Source organism: Mirounga angustirostris, unplaced genomic scaffold (assembly GCF_029215605.1).
Source record: "Mirounga angustirostris isolate CCGP_5_RB_7025 unplaced genomic scaffold, mMirAng1.0.hap1 SCAF_16, whole genome shotgun sequence".
In the NCBI taxonomy this organism is placed as follows: domain Eukaryota; kingdom Metazoa; phylum Chordata; class Mammalia; order Carnivora; family Phocidae; genus Mirounga; species Mirounga angustirostris.
Genome location: NW_026991724.1, coordinates 54,933,720 through 54,950,919, shown reverse-complemented (window position 1 = coordinate 54,950,919; position 17,200 = coordinate 54,933,720). Strand labels below are relative to the sequence as shown.

At 41.8% G+C, this 17,200-nt stretch overlaps 1 protein-coding gene across 4 annotated transcripts; it reads right to left on the bottom strand.

The window, feature by feature from the left end:
• Positions 1 to 573: 573 nt before the first annotated feature.
• On the bottom strand, positions 574 to 15,822 carry LOC123856085 (zinc finger protein 615). Of its 4 annotated transcripts, XM_054511614.2 has the most exons (8): positions 15,372 to 15,822; positions 14,709 to 15,267; positions 11,589 to 11,767; positions 9,852 to 10,050; positions 8,370 to 8,481; positions 7,564 to 7,690; positions 6,990 to 7,085; positions 574 to 3,633 (listed from the first exon to the last, which is right to left on the bottom strand). In XM_054511614.2, the coding sequence occupies exons 5-8, from the start codon at positions 8,391 to 8,393 to the stop codon at positions 1,673 to 1,675; spliced, it is 2,208 nt and encodes a 735-aa protein (XP_054367589.1). In that variant the 5' UTR covers positions 8,394 to 8,481; positions 9,852 to 10,050; positions 11,589 to 11,767; positions 14,709 to 15,267; positions 15,372 to 15,822; the 3' UTR covers positions 574 to 1,672. The 4 variants fall into 4 exon arrangements, with proteins under 4 accessions (XP_054367589.1, XP_045748162.1, XP_054367590.1 ...); XM_045892206.3 differs by lacking the exon at positions 11,589 to 11,767 and having other exon boundaries at positions 14,709 to 15,822; XM_054511615.2 differs by lacking the exon at positions 8,370 to 8,481 and having other exon boundaries at positions 14,709 to 15,820.
• Positions 15,823 to 17,200: the final 1,378 nt, after the last annotated feature.

Here is a 17,200-nt window from a genome sequence, read left to right as displayed (position 1 = left end):
GTGCTAAATGATTCGACTTTCCTCATATTCTACAAATGACAAACTTACAGAATCTCTGATGCCAGGCGTTAGGTTCACAGAAAAATGTGACTATGAAGGGTTTGCATGAGGGAGTTTGTGTAGACAAAACATTCGGTGGTGTTGGTTACACAAACCTACACGCTATAAAGTTTCTTAAAACTATATGTAAAAAACAAACAAAAATGTGTCCATCTTAAAACTGGTGAGATCCAAGTAAATCCTGTGGTTAAAAGCATTATACTAATTTCACTTTCCTCTATTTGATAATGAACTCTGGTTATGTAAAATTTTACCTTTGGAAGTAGCAGGCTGAAGGGCATTTAGGAAATCTCTGAAATATTCCAGTTTTTATGATTCTAAACTTATTTCAAATTCAAAATTGATGCTGCTTATAAACTTGGCTAAACACCCAAATATACTGAGTTATACATATGAAATGAATATATTACTTAATTTGAAGTACTTCAAGTATTCTGTAATAACAATTAAACTTGGAACTAAAGAAATTCAAAAGTTAATTATATAACGACACAGGCACGGAACACTCCTGCATTGTACATATTAAAATTTAATCCATGGTGAGAGTAACTGCCACTATTTAAAATTTATAAAACCAATGACAAGGCAATCAGAAATAAAGCTGAAGTATCCTGTTCTGAATGCTTGTGAGGCATATTATCCACTAATTATGTATCCGTTAATTATCTTTAGACATGACGGAATGCTCTCGTTCATCATTTCCCCAAAGCTTCTTTCCTTTAAGTTGTCTGATATTTTGCTAAAGTCCACCACATTGAATGTGTTCCTAAGTTATTTCTGTATGGATTTCCTGGCAAATATATTACTTCAAGCCCTACTACATTTATTGCCACCGCAAAGTACTTGTCTAGTGTGAACTGACATCTATTGAGGTCTTACTTCTGGGCAAAGGTTCTCCCACAGTTATAGTTCTACCAATTAGAAATATTCATTCAGGGGCGCCTGGGTGGCTCAGTTGGTTAAGCGTCTGCCTTCAGCTCAGGTCATGATCCCAGGTGCTGGGATCGAGCCCCACATCGGGCTCCCTGCTCGGTGGGAAGCCTGCTTCTCCCTCTCCTACTCCCCCTGCTTGTGTTCCTGCTCTCGCTATCTCTCTGTCAAATAAATAAATATTAAAAAAAAAAAATTCATTATCTGTGATGATCACATGATAGCGTCTAATTCCCACTGACGGCTTTCCTAGTCTGTCACATTCATAGAATCTATTTCAGTCTACACTTTTTAGATGTATAATGTCCTAAAATATTTTCATCAAGGCTGACTGTGAGTTGTTTTGTAAATTTTTTCATCAACATAAAATATGACATAATTGATCACTAAAGATAATACTATTCTTTGCATTGTTATTCTTCATTACATACTATTATCTTGAGGGACTACAACTGGCAACAGGTTATCCCAAAGTGACTATCTGTGGGCGCCTGGGTGGCTCAGTTGGTTAAGTGACTGCCTTCGGCTCAGGTCATGATCCTGGAGTCCCGGGATTGAGTCCCACATCGGGCTCCCTGCTCGGCAGGGAGTCTGCTTCTCCCTCTGACCTTCCCCCTTCTCATGTGCTCTCTCTCAAATAAAGAAATAAAATCTTTAAAAAACCCACAAAAAACCAAAGTGACTATCTGTGAATTCTCTTATGTTTAACAAGGATTGACAAGTGGGCAAAAGTTTTCCCACAATCACTGCATCCATAGGGCCTCTCTCCTGTATGTTTTCTTTGATGAACATTGAGCCCTGACTTTGTAGTGAAGGCTTTCCCACATTCACTGCATTCATACGGTTTCTCTCCTGTGTGAATTCTCTGATGGGTAATGAGATCATTTTTACGCAAAGAAAATTTTCCACATTCAGTACATGCAAAGGAAGTTTTTCCTGTGTGAAATCTCTGATGTTGTATGAGGCAGGTCTTCTTCCTGAAGGCTTTATCACATTCATTACATTTGTATGGTTTCTCCCCAGAATGAGTTTGCTGATGTATACCTAGAGTACTCTTCATGGTGAAGCCCTTTCCACATTCATTGCATATATACGGTTTCTCCCCAGTATGAGTTCGCAAATGTGCAATGAGCATGCTCTTTCCAGTTAAGCCTTTGCCACATTCGTTACATATATAGGGTTTCTCTCCTGTATGAGTGCGCCTATGTACATTGAGATGACTCTTCTCTGTGAAGCCTTTTCCACATTCATTGCATATATAGGGCTTCTCTCCGGTATGAGTTCGCTGATGTCCAATCAGCCGTATTTTTGCTGGAAAGCCTTTTCCACATTCACTGCATACATAAGGTTTCTCTCCTGTATGAGTGCGTTGATGTACAATCAGACGGCTCTTCACAGTGAAGCCTTTCCCACAATCATTGCATATATATGGCTTCTCTGCAGTATGAGTTCGCTGATGTACAATGAGATCACTCTTCACGGTAAAGCCTTTTCCACATACACTACATACATAGGGTTTCTCTCCTGTATGGGTTCGCTGATGTCTGATAAGAGGACTCTTCAAGGTGAAGCCTTTTCCACATTCATTGCATGTGTAGGGTTTCTCTCCTGTATGAGTTCGCTGATGTACGATGAGACAGTGCTTCATTGAAAAGCCTTTTCCACATTCACTGCATGTATACAATTTCTGTTCTGTATGAGTTTGCTGATGTGTGATAAGACTGTTCTTCAAGGTGAAACCTTTCCCACACTCATTGCATATAAAAGGTTTCTCACCAGTATGAGTTCGATGATGTGCAATAAGACGCCTCTTCTCAATGAAGCCTTTTCCACATTCACTGCATGTATAAGGTTTCTCTCCTGTATGAGTTTTCTGATGTGTAGTGAGACTAAACTTTGTAGAGAAGGCTTTCTCACATAGACTGCATCCATGGGGCTTCTCTCCTGTATGAGTTCGCTGATGATAAATAAGCCGACACTTCTTGATGAACGCTTTCCCACATTCATTACATGTATAAGGCTTCTGTCCCATATGCGTTTTCTGGTGTATATTGAACTGTGATTTCTTGAGGAATGTTTTGTCACATTCAGTACATTCATAATGTTTCAGTCCTGTATGAATTCTCTGATGTTCAGTTAGCCTGGATTTTCTAGAGAATGCCTTCCCACACAGACTGCATCCATGAGGTTTCTCTCTAGTATGAACTCTCTGATGATCAATGAGCTGAGACACCTTGACAAAGACTTTCCTACATTCACAGCATACATGGGCTTTCCGCATGTTTGGAGTTCTCTGCTGCTTAATGACCTGGGAATTATTGCTGGTGGGTTTTACACTTACAGGAAATTTTATTACACTATAAAATTGTTCATGATTAGTATGCAGAAGGGATTTCCCATCTTCATTAAACTCAGTAGAGTTCTTTGCATTACAGTTTATACTCTGGCTTTCAAAACTTAAATTTGATTTTAAAGGTTTTTCAAATAAGTCAAACATATCATAATTTTGCTTTAACAGGAAATGACTTTCACTCTGATTAAGAATATTTGCAAATGTATTATGTTCACAGCATTGTTCCACACTCTTCTGAATGCTTCGATTTTGCAAGTGACACTGCAGAGGATCATCAACTTTCCTGATTTCTAGGAGAGAAAAGAACAATGAATTATTCTGTAATCTCTCATAATCTTAGCTTGGCATAAAACTGTTTTAAAAATGCCTTCATGTCGGGGTACCTGAGTGGCTCAGTCTGTTAGGTGTCTGACTTCGGCTCAGGTCATGATCTCAGGGTCCTGGGATCGAGCCCCCACATTGGGCTCCCTGTTCTGCGGGGAGTCTGCTTATCCTTCTCCCTCTGCGCCTCCCCTCACTCGTGCTCGTTCTTTCAAATAAATTAAATCTTAAAAAAAATAGTTAAAAATAGAACTACCCTGGGGCACCTGGGTGGCTCAGTCAGTTAATCGGCTGCTTTCAGCTCAGGTCATGATCCCAGGGTCCTGGGATCAAGCCCTGCGTTGGGCTCCCTGCTCAATGGGCAGCCTGCTTCTCCCTCTCCACTGCTTGTGCTCTCTCACATGCTCTCTCTCAAATAAATAAATATTTTTTAAAAAATAGAACTACCCTCTGATACAGCAATTGAACTACTAGGTATTTACCCAAAAGATAAAAAAATACAGATTTGAAGGGGCACATTCACCCTGACGTTTATAGCAGCATTATCAACAATAGCTAACCTATGGAAAGAGCCCAAATGCCCACCGACATGAATGGATAAAGAAGATGTGGTATCACAGCCATCAAAAAGAATGAAATCTTGCCTTTTGCAATGATGTGGATGGAGCTAGAGTGTATTATGCTAAGTGAAATAAGTCAGTCAGAAAAAAAACAAATATAGGATTTCATTTCATATGTATAATTTAAGAAACAAAACAAATGAACACACAGGAAGGAAAAATAAAAAGACAGAAGCAAACCATAAGAGACTCTTAACTATAGAGAACAAACTGAGGGTTGATGGAGGGAGGTGGGGGATGGCCTAACTGGGTGATGATGGGTATTAAGGAGGGTAGTTGTGATGAGCACTGGGTGTTATATGTAAGTGATGAATCACTAAATTCTACTCCTGAAACCAATATTACACTATATGTTAATTAGCTAGAATTTAAATAAAAATTTGGAAAAAAAAGATGTGGTATACACATAACAATGAAATATTACTCAGCCATAAAAAAGAAGGAAATCTTGCCATTTGCAACATGAATGGACCTAGGGGATATAATACTAAGTGAAATATGTCAGCCAGAGAAAGACAAATACCTTGTGATTTTACCCATATGTGGAATTTAAGAAGCAAAACAAGTGCACAAAGCAAAAAGAGACAGACAAAAAAGCAGATTCTTAAATACAGAGAACAAACTGATAATTGCCAGAGGGGAAGTGGGTGGGAGGATGGGTTAAATAGATAAGGGGAGTTAAGAGCAACTTATCTTGATGAGCACAGAGAAATATATAGAATTGTTGAATCATTATATTGTATACCCAAAACTAATAACACTGTATGTTAATTATACTTAAATAGGAAAAAAAAGAATCAGACTCAAGTCTTAAAAAATTAGTGGAAATTCCATTTTGCCATCACTTTAGAAATTGAAAAGTAATAATAAATCAGCACAGCCAGTGTCAGGGCATGATTGACTGAATTACAAAAAAAAAAATCATGTGAAAACAAAAGCTTTAGGAAAATAAATGCAGTGATAACATCTAATAACTAAAAGAAAATATGAATTAACAAAGCCATGAAGAAAATAATTTGAAGCAGACATAAGTTATGACATGGTTTGGGCTGGAAATCATATAGCATGTTAAAAAAAGATATTTTCTTGTTAATCAAATGACCTTTAAGAAAAGAGCTCAGGGGCACCTGGATGGCTCAGTTGGTTAATTGTCCAACTCTTGATTTCCACTCAGATCATGATCTCAGGGTTGTGATATTGAGCCGTGTCAGGCAGTGGAGCCTATTTAAAATTCTCTCTCCCTCTACCCCGCCCCACCCCACAAAAAGAAGAAAGCTCAGCAAGTAGAGAACATTCAAGGTAATGAGGTAATGCCAGGATAGGGAGAAATTTAAAATGTGTAGTTGTGTTGAGCTGAAAAAGAACCTAAATTTAAAAAAGGATGGAGAGAAGATAATTCCCGTTCTCACACACAAAATGGAAAGTCATAGGCTAACTGCCATGAAGAAGGGTAAAATACATAGAAAGAAAGCATGCATTAGGCAATATTAAGAGAAAAGCCAAGGGCGCCTGGGTGGCTCAGTTGGTTAGGCGACTGCCTTCGGCTCAGGTCATGATCCTGGAGTCCCAGGATCGAGTCCTGCATCTGGCTCCCTGCTCAGCAGGAAGTCTGCTTCTCCCTCTCCCGCTCCCCTCTCTTGTGTTCTCTCTCTCTCTCACTCTCTCTCAAATAAATAAATAAAATCTTTAAAAAAAAAAAAGAGAGAAAGCCAATTTGGATGTCTGAGAGAAGGGAAAAAGGTTAATTCACGGGAATAAAGGAAGCTTTTCAGAGTTACGAGAACTGAGAAGAAAATGAAAACGGAAGTATGGAGAACCTCCAGGGTTCTGGTGGGAAAGTGGGGGAGGGGAGCCAAAGAACGACATAAACGCACAGCAAAAACCAGGTTATCATGGAGACAAAGCATCCAAGGTGGAGTTAGATATTATGGAACGAAATCATTATTTCCTAGTAAGGTAGGCAAGCAAAGTAGTAAGAAAAAAGTGATGAAGTCAAAGTTGTTTCTTTCCAGAGAGGCCTGGAAAGTGGAATTTCATAGCAGGAGAGGTGGTAACACAGGTAAAAACACTGTCACAGTGGATCAAGAAGAAGAAGATTAGAAAATTCTAGGAGGGGGAGCCTGGCTGGCTCAGTCACTGGAGCATGCAATTCTTGATCTTGGGGTTGTAAGTTCAAGGCTCCTGTTGGGTATACAGATTACTTAAAAATAAAAATCCTTAAAAAAATTAAAAAGGGGGTGCCTGGGTGGCTCAGTCGGTTGAGCATCCAACTCTTGATTTCGGCTCAGGTCATGATCTCAGGCTGTGGGATTGAGACCTGCATCAGGCTCTGCACTCAGCGAGGAGTCTGCTTGAGGATTCTTTCTCTCCCTCCCCCTCTGTCCCTCCCCATGCTCACGCATGCTTTCTCTCTAAAAAGAAATAAATCTTTTTAAAAAATAATAAGAAAAAGAAAAGAAAATCCTACAAAGATGACTATGCAAACAAAAACAAGAAGTATATAAAGTAAACAGGGATCCGATCTCAAAAGAAAAAAAAGGGGCATATTTTCCTCTAAACTTCAACAAAGAAAAAGAGTTCTCATATGGGAAGAGAGATACAGGGAGGGGCTGTTTACGTTTCCTCAGACACTGTCACAGTTCTGATGCCTTCTCTGACTGACCAGAATACTACTGCAGCCGCCCACCTTGGCAGTTCTCACTCACCTGGGCAGATTCGGCTGTGGATTTCATCTTCTATCATCCAAAGTTCTTCTCCTCGTTCCAACTTGGATAGTGCATCTGGTTTGCTGGCTTGATACCCTGTTCGTGAGAAAAGACAGAAGACCTAGTGGACTGGGGTACATCAAGAAGGGATAATGTTACATTTTAGGGACTAAATAGGTTTCACATCTGTAACATCAAGGCTTTTCTCTCAAAAGATGGGACATTATACCTACTTGTCTAAGGCAAGAGAAGGATCTGAGGATCTACCATTTCAAAGTATTAAAGAGTTAAGTTTGGGGCACCTGGGTGGCTCAGCTGGTTAAGTGACTGCCTTCGGTTCAGGTCATGATCCCAGGGTCCTGGGATGGAGCCCTGCATTAGGCTCCCTTCTCAGGAGGAAGCCTGCTTCTCCCTCTCCCACTCCCCCTGCTTATGTTCCCTCTCTCGCTGTGTCTCTCTGTCAAATAAATAAATAAAATCTTTTTAAAAATAAATAAATAAAGAGTTAAGTAGCTGAGATAGAAAGAGCCACTGGCAGAGCACCCCATGAGTGACACAGGGGAGCTGTCCTCACCCACTGACACCAGGTTCCTATAATTTTCCAACATCATGTCCCGGTACAAATCCTTCTGAGCGGGGGCCAAGAGCTGCCACTCCTCCCAGGTGAAGTCCACAGCCACATCATCAAATGTCAGGGATTCCTGTTATAACACAGTTATGTTTAATGAAGTGATATTCTTGTGATGATATGGAAAAAACAGATAAAGGAAATTATTCTGCTCATTTTGCCATATAGGAAATGGTGGTTTTTATTCTTTGATACATTGTGATAGAAGAAATCTTGTATAATATTATGTCATCGTGCAATCTTCTATTCATTCAACAAACTTGAAAATTTAAGAAAGTTTCTGTAATATGTATCACTAAATCCTCTTGCCTAGTGTAAGAATATGTGTAATCTATATATATTTGAGCATCTACTTGCCAATACTGAACTATATAATACTTATAAGCAAACAAATAATACAGATTTCTAAATTCACCATGAGCATTTGAGCTAATACCAAAACTAGTAATGAAGAGACTGGCAGGTAATAGTCACAAGACAATACATACTAATTTCAGTGCTTAATAAACAAAATAAAAGAAACTGTATAAAACATGTATAAAACAAAAGGATTAACAGATAATTAAACAAATTTGTAAAAAAAACTATAAAGAACATATTTATGGACACGTATATGTACATAGACAAATATATATGTATGTGTGCATATAATTAGGCAGGGTTAATACCACAATAGATACAATGAAGCAACAGCTGTAAGAAATACATTTTTACATTTCTAAGTAGTAAGGGCAGTTAAGGATCTCACTCACCACAACATCTCTCTGAAGAACCATCAAAGACCTATGTGCACTTCAGACCTATGTGCCATGAAACATTAACATCCCTCAAGGAACTGGTCTGTTTTCTCCTCACAGTCAATGCCTGTGATATTGCGATATAATAAGAAGTTTGTATTTGGTATTCATCTCTGGTTCCTTGCACAAGAACTCCTAAAGCCCTGGAATTTCCTAAGTGGTTGGGGTGGGAGGGGCATCTTACATTACTTATAAAAAGCCCCTTTCAACCATACCTGAATTTATATTAATGAGGTAACTCTGGTGGGCCCCTAGATAAACCCAAGGATGTGGCTGGTTACTAGGGAAACCAACCTACTGATTACAGGGCTGGAACTTTCAGCCCCATCCCAGCTGTCCAGCGTGGGGAGAGGGACTAGAGATTGAGACAATCACTAATGGCCAGTGATTTAATCAATCTCCCCTACATGATGAAACCTCCATAAAAAAAACACAACAGTCCAGAGCCACTTGGGTGGCTCAGTGGTTTAAGTATCTGACTTTGGCTCAGATCATGATCACGGGGTCCTGGTATGAGCCCTGCATCAGGCTCTGCGCTCAGTGGGGAGTTCGCTTATCCCTCTCCCGCTGTCCCCTCCCCCACTTGCGCACATGCATATGCTCTCTCTCTCAAATAAATAAAATATTAAAAAAAAAAAAAACCCACACTACACTACAGGGCTCAGAGAACTTCCAGGTTGGCGAGCACATCAAGGTGCTGGGAGGGTGGCTTGCTTGGAGAGGGCATGGAAGGTCCTTGCCCCTTCTCCCATACCTTGCTCTATGCCTCTCTTCCATTTGGCTGTTCCCATCTTCTATCCTTTATAATAAACTGGTAAATGTGAAGTAAAGTGTTTTCCTGAGTTGTCAGTCACTGTAGTGAATTATCAAAACCAACGAAGGGACTGTGGGAACTGCCTACTTGTAGTCAAGTCAGAAGTATGGGCACCCTGGGCCCTCAGTACTTAGCTTCTGAAATGAGGGCAGTCTTGCAGGGCTGAGCCCTTTAAACTTGAGTATGATAGTAACTCCATGTAGTCAGTGTCAAGATTGAATCAAATTGTAGACAGGCAGTATCTGGAGAGTTGGAGAACTGGTCATTGGAGTGGAAAAACTCACATTTGGTGTCAGAAGTGTTGGCAGTAGAAACAGATCACAGAAATGCCGCCTACCATGAAACTTACCAAGATTCCCTTGTGATGACTGTCAGAGATATTTTCAGCACACTGACAGCTAATGTGACCTACAGGGTCTTACACAGTCACATATATTCATTCCAACATGAATCACAAAGTATGAATCCTATGAAAAATAGGTTCCTGATTCTGCTTTGCCCAGATTTCTCCAGATCCTGCTATTCTCAATTTAAATTTTTCTTTTAATTGCCGATTTTTCTTTTATAGATCTCTACTAATCCATTGAGAAATAAAGGAAAGAATAAAAGAAACCAAAAGTCACCTGGGCTTGGATCATCTTCTGATTTTGGGAAATAGCTGCTAACTTGGATGCTCTGTCTTTAGCTCTTCTGGATCAGCTCCAAATTTCTGTTCAAAAGTCTCAGTCTCCGATCAAGGGTTTCCCCAGAAATGATGTTACCTAAGTCTTGGAATCTTTCCTCCTTTTCCCCTTGATCCTGCTTGTCCTGGGGAGCCAGCACCTACAGGCAGGAAAGCAAATTACTCTGAGTGGTACCTTCTCTTTAGGCCCAGATGTTGTCACTGTTGCTGTGCATTCACCTTAAACCAAGGCCCCAAAGATCTGTCTTTTTTATTAAGTGCTCTGGGCCAAGAAAACATGACATTCAGAATGTCTGGGAAGCACACCTTTCTTCTGTAGAGTAGAAGTAGTATGACTGTCAAAGGGAATGTGGGACAGAGACCCAGAAGAGTGTGATGCCCAGTGGCAGGGGACTCCTCAGGTGGGTCCATTTTAGGAAAGAGGACATACAGATAGTTAAAATGTACACATTTTTATTTTATTTTTTTAAATTTATTTATTTATTTATTTACTTACAGAGAAACAGAAAGCACCTGCAAGCACGAGAGGGGCAAAGGGAAAGGAAGAGAGAATCCCAAGCAGGATCCACGCACAGCACGGAACCCAACACATGGCTCAATTTCATGACCCTGAGATCACGACCCGAGCCAAAACCAAGAGTTGGATGCTTAGCAAACTGAGTCACCCAGGCATCCCATTTATCTTTTAAATCATGCATGTCCATCTACCTCTTCAAAAGTCTTCTTACATCCCAGGATACATACACTTTGATTTTGAGAACATTGCGCTAAGCAAATAATAAGCAGGGTCTTATTTAATTTCTCATTACCATCCATTTCTTGATACTCTGTAGAGTATTATAAGTATAAACCTATATAGGATAGTCAGCAAAAAGATTCTTTAGAAATAGAACTGAAATAAAGACATTTTCAGGCAAAAGCAGAGAAAATTCTTCATCAGAAGACCTGTGTTACAGCAAACATGAATGTTCTTCAAGCAAAAGGAAAGGATCCTCCAACATAAGTAGAGGAGCAAGGAGTCAAGAGGAACAAAACTGGTAAGTAAGAGTTTAAGTCTAAATTAGTACCAAATGGGGATGCCTGGGTGGCTCGGTCGGTTAAGCGACTGCCTTTGACTCAGGTCATGATCCCAGAGTCCTGGGATCGAGTCCTGCGTTGGGCTCCTTGCTCAGTGGGGAGCCTGCCTCTCCCTCTGCCTGCCACTCCCCCTGCTTTTGCTCTATCTCTATCTCTCTGACAAACAAATAAAATCTTTAAAAAAAGAGGCAAATTATCAATATTCACCTAACATATCTATATACCTCTTTAGTCAGGTGGCTAGTTACAACATTTAAATAAAAAAATTCTATGCCATCTTAAAGCACACACAGGTCAAGGTCAGCGTTAAAAACAGGACAGTTCATGGGAATAACTTAACATTCAATTTAAAACAGTCAATAAAAGTATTGCAGGTAACTTAAAAATCTACTTCTAAGTATTTCTGAAAAGGAAATACTGGCAACAGTATAATATTTGACAGGACATTTACTTTCTTCATTGTATTTTTCATAAGAGCACTTATATTTTAAATCAGAAAATTATCAGCATTCTACAATTAAAATTGCCATTGCTAGATCATTAAAGTAAGTTCATAGCTTTAAAAGTTTTCATAGTAAAAAGAAAAAGAGAGAGAGGGCACCTGGGTGGCTCAGCTGGTTAAGCGACTGCCTTCGGCTCAGGTCATGATCCTGGAGTTCCGGGATCGAGTCCCACATCAGGCTCCCTGCTCGGCGGGGGGTCTGCTTCTCCCTCTGACCCTATCCCCTCTCATGCTGTTTCTCTCTCCCTCTCTCTCTCAAATAAATAAATAGATAAAATCTTTAAAAAAGAGAGAGAGAAACAAAGGGGAGGCAGGGAGAGAGAAAATGAGTTATAAATACAAATTTTACAAAGCACAAAAACATAAATATGGGGAAATTATCAGCCTTTTTACTCAAATATACTAAGTTCCTGCCATCACAGATCACTATTTTAGGTGTTTTACTTCACTTAATCTTCAAAACAACACCTGAGGGAGAGATTCTAACTTCTTTTTGCTATCAGGGAAACAGACAGGTCACAATTACACAATGGGACTGAAAAATCAGACTCATTTCAGGGGCACCTGGGTGGCTCAGTGAGGTAAGCGTCTGCCTTCAACTCAGGTCATGATCCTGGAGTCCTGAGATTGAGCCCCTTGGTTGGGCTCCCTGCTCAGTGGGGCGTCTGCTTCTCCCTCTCCCTTTGCCCCTCAGCTCGTGCTCTCTCTCTCGCTCACCCTCTCTCTCAAATAAATAAAATATTTCTTAAAAAAATAATAAATATCAGGGTGCCTGGGTGGCTCAGTTGGTTAAGCGACTGCCTTCGGCTCAGGGCATGATCCTGGAGTCCCGGGATCGAGTCCCGCATTGGGCTCCCTGCTCAGCAGGGAGTCTGCTTCTCCCTCTGACCCTCCCCCCTCTCATGTGCTCTCTCTCTCTCTCATTCTCTCTGTCTCAAATAAATAAATAAAATCTTAAAAAAAAAATAATAATAATAATAAATATCAGATTCAACTCATTCTAAAATTCACTTTCATTCCACTTCACAGTAGGCCAAGACTACTTGTAAATAAGATCTCTGTTCATTAAGGAAACAAAGGAAACAAGTAAAAAGCTATCAGAACTCTATTAGTCAGGTAATTGCAGAGGCATTTAGAGTAACTGTAGAGGACTGCAACTGTCTTTAAAATGCACCAACAGAAGACTGAATCAGGATGTGTATGGGTGGCTCAGGAGGTTAGGCTTCTGACTCTTGATTTTGGCTCAGGTCATGATCTCAGGGTTGTGAGATGGAGCCCAGTCTCAGGCTCTGTGCTGGGCATGGAGCCTGCTTGGGATTCTCTCGCTCCCTCTCCCTCCACCCCTCCCCTCCTCTAATAAAAAAGACTGATTCACGAACAGAGGATGGATAGAGAGTTAGATAACTGGTAGAGCCAGTCTAGTAGGACGTTAATGGTAGAATCTAGGTGGTAGGTATATGGATGGATACTTGAACATTCTTTCAGTATTTCTGTATGTTTGAAAATTTTCCATACTAAAATGTTAGGTGGAGAGAAAGACATTACAGTAAGAATTTAATAGGGTGGCCAAGCAGCAAGTAGATATATATATATTTTAAAGATTTTATTGATTTATTTGACAGAGAGAGACACAGCGAGAGAGGGAACACAAGCAGAGGGAGTGGGAGAGGGAGAAGCAGGCTTCCCGCTGAGCAGGGAGCCCGATGTGGGACTCGATCCCAGGACCCTGGGATCATGACCTGAGCCGAAGGCTTAACGACTGAGCCACCCAGGCGCCCCGCAGCAAGTAGATATTTAAAGTTAATTGGTTTTTTATATTATAGAAAATTATAAGGAAAAGAGACTCAGAAAGGAATAACAGGCTTACAACTGAGATAAAAATAAAGTCTACATTGGAGATGAAAGGCAGGGGAACAAATCCATGAGTAAATGCATAATCATAAAATGTCCCCAAAATGATACCTAAACATTTCAAACATTTCACCTTTATATAAACATATGCAAACACTGAATACGACTGCACTCACAATACCACAGGTTCATACATTAAAATAATCTGTAAATGTTTATTACATGAAATAAGGTAAGAGAGAAAATCATAGTACCATTTACACAATTTATCTGAATTATCAATATTAAGCCCAATATAAATTGGCTTATTTATAAACTGAATAAACTAAATGTAATAACTTACATTTACATACATTTACATACACACATAAGTGGACAACACTTAATTTACCTATGCAGATGAGAAAAATAAGACTTAGCATAATCGAGTGCCTTTATCCCATGGCCTCGCCACTCTGAATGTTAGTCGTCGTTCAATCTTTATGAATCTTAAGGCTTAAAATATTTTTGCTTCATGTTTACTTCGCATTTATTTGAATATTAGATGCACTTGACAAGTCGAGTATTTGCAATTTTTATTTTTTCAGATTTTATTCTTAAACTCAAACTAAAATGTAATAAAACTTTGACAAGGATTACCCCTTGGGAACGGAATTTACGGTGACAAGAGATGTTATTTTCCTTGTGTCAGTCGGAGCCTGAAAAGAAACATCCAAGAGGAACGTGCAGGAATCTTTCAGGACAAAGGATAAAAGGCTGCATCTTAAATATGAGACTCCGATTAGAGGCGCTGGGTCATTCACCTCGCCAGAAACTTTGATTTCTGCAAGTTCGAGAGTCAGGGGTGATGTTGGATCCAAAGGGGGTTTAGGAACTAGAGCTCAGACTTGGGGTTACAGGGCAGAAGGGGGTCGCAAACGCACCTCGCGTCTGTGGCAGCCGCCGAGGGCTGGGCTCAGCACGCCCCGGCCAAGCCCCGGGCCTCCAGGCGCGGCCCACGCTCGCACCAGCGCCCCGGGCGCTCGGGGCAGCCCCCCGCGAGCCCCGCACGTGAAGCCCGAACAGCTCATCTTTGCGCCCGAACAAAATCCGCACCACACGCAGCCTTCTCTGACAGCCACAACCCTGCGGCTGGCAGTCTCTGAGCCCCAGAGAGTAAGCGGCCCCCAGATGTGCCCCCGGCACCGGATCGCTGTTCTCCAGACATCTTTAACCACGAGCCAGAGAGCACCTCCGGACTGAGGCCGGGGGCACCAACAAGCGCACGCCCCAACCGGGCAGAACACCCACCCACGCTCCCCTCCCGCTGGAATCCCACCCGCGTCACCCGAGGAGGACGCCGACCCACACACACACCCAGACACGGACCTGACTTTCGCCACACACCGCCGCGACCGGTCGGCGCCTGAACTTCCTTCGCTAAACTTCGCCCGCGTCCCTCAGGCACCCCAGGACGGTGGCCAACAAGGGTCGGAGGCGTTTCTAGAGAAAAGGCACCCGGATCCCGGTTTTTCCGCTGCGGCAACATGGCCGCGCCCTGGCCGTACCCCGTGGGGGCGGCCATCTTGGATCACGGTCGTACGGCGAGCCGAGGGGCCTCTTCCGCGCCCGCGAGCAGGGGCGGCTGGGAAAGTGGAAGGGCCGGTCGGGCCGACAGAAACGCACAGGTGTCTCCAGGCTGAAGCTTAAACCAGGCAAAACGGCGCGGCGGAAGTCCCTTTCAGCTTGCCGACTGGAAAATTAAAAATTAGACGGGGGGCGCCTGGGTGGCTCAGTCAGTGAAGCGTCTGCCTTCGGCTCAGGTCATGATCTCAGGGTCCTGGGATCGAGTCCCACGTAGGGCTTTCTGCTCCGCGGGGAATCTCCTTCTCCATTCCCCTCTGTGTGCTCTCTCTCTCTCTCTCTCTCTCTCTCAAGCAAATAAAATCTTAAAAAAAAAAAAAATTAGACGGCCCAGTTGGCACGACCCTGTTAACAGGAAGTGGAGGTATTTGTCCATCACAAAACACGCTCGGGAAAAGGCGAGCCCACCTACAGAAGCTTCCTCCGCCGAGTTTCTAGCAAAAATGGGCTCGAAGCGACTTTTGGACAGAGAACGACGTGCGCAGAAGCTCTGAGGGCACAGGGATGGTGGTCGCTCACTAGGAAATAAAAGCGCCCGAACGCGCCACTTAGGCTTGGGGGCGAGTAATAGGGGAAAAGGCCACGGAAAGTCAAGAGGTTAGTGCCCAGGGCGAAGGGCGGAACCGAGGACGCAGGCGGAGCTTTCCCTGGGTCCAGAGAGGAAGACAGGCTTTGAGGACCAAAGGCCAGGAATAGGGAAGAATGGAGGGGAAGGCGTATGCATGTGAAAGAGAAATTGCCAACTATTTTCCAGGCAGTATACCAACCCATTCCGCCATCGATATATGAGATCCACTCTCCACAGCCTATTATAAAAGGAACAAGAAAAAGACTAACGTAATTTTTTAAATAGCTCAATAAGCCACTTATTTTTAAAAACTGCAAATACTAAAAAAAAAAAAAAAAAATTTCAAATACTCAGGGCGCCTGGGTGGCTCGGTCGTTAAGCGTCTGCCTTCGGCTCAGGTCATGATCCCGGGGTCCCGGGATCGAGTCCCACATCGGGCTCCCTGCTCCGCGGGAAGCCTGCTTCTCCCTCTCCCACTCCCCCTGCTTGTGTTCCCTCTCTCGCTGTGTCTCTCTCTGTCAAATAAATCAATAAAATCTTAAAAAATAAAAATTGCAAATACTCGACTTTTAAAGTGCATCTAATATTCAAATAAATGCAAAGTAAACATGAAGCAAAAATATTTTAAGCCTTAAGATTCATAAAGATTGAACGATGACTAACATTCAGAGTGGCGAGGCCATGGGATAAAGGCACTCGATTATGCTAAGTCTTATTTTTCTCATCTGCATAGGTAAATTAAGTGTTGTCCACCACATACAGCTTTGAGTGAACTGAGATGTTACTACCTTGCTTATCATAGTTGCAAGTTTAAAATGCACACCACATTTAATATTAGGTATTTGATGTGTTTTTGGGGAGGCAGGATTCAGACTAGAGCACATAAATCAGTAAAATCCTGCAATTATCCAATTTAAACTTTTCATCTCTTTGAGCCAGCAATTAATTTCAAGAATTGATTCAGTAGAAATTTATTTTTTTGAGACCATGTACAAGGGTAATTATAGCATCAATTTTGACAATTTTAAAGAAATAAACACTCTTGTGCTTGTTACATGAATGTACTACTCTTGGGTCTCTATATTTTTTGAAGATTTTATTTATTCATTTGTCAGGGAGAGACACAGCGAGAGAGGGAACACAAGCAGGGTGAGTGGGAGAGGGAGAAGCAGGCTTCCCACTGAGCAGGGAGCCTGGGATCATGACCTGAGCCGAAGGCAGACGCTTAACGACTGAGCCACCCAGGAGCCCCTATATGTTCACTTTGGGATAGCATCCCTTCCTAGTGAAGCTGACCAATGTGTCCAATAGGACAAATAACAAACAGGATAGAACTAGACTTGCTCAGTAAGGTAGGGTCTGTCTCTTGGAGCTCTTCTAACACATTAGAATAGAGCCCAGGCTAGCCTCTTGCAGTATGAGAGCCTGTGAAAGACCCCATCAATTCCAGTGGAGGCTTAGAGGTGTAGCCATCTAGTTCACGCAGCCTCTGTCCAGACAGACATTAACTTTTAGGAAAGCAATTTTGTAATGCAAAGGTAACTAATACCAATATGAATGTACATCAGTAGGTGATCTGTTAAATAAATAATAAATGAACATGCATACAGACATAAAAAGAATGAAGGACACTGTAAATTTGGTACAGCCACTATGGAAAACAGTGTGA

Coding starts and splice junctions, on each gene's coding strand:
- LOC123856085 (XM_045892206.3), bottom strand. CDS start 8,393: ATGGTTCTTCAGAGAGATGTTGTG. Junction 7,086..7,563: donor TAGGAACCTGGTGTCAGTGG/GTGAGGACAGCT, acceptor TCTCACGAACAG/GGTATCAAGCCAGCAAACCA. Junction 3,634..6,989: donor CCACAGCCGAATCTGCCCAG/GTGAGTGAGAAC, acceptor TTTCTCTCCTAG/AAATCAGGAAAGTTGATGAT.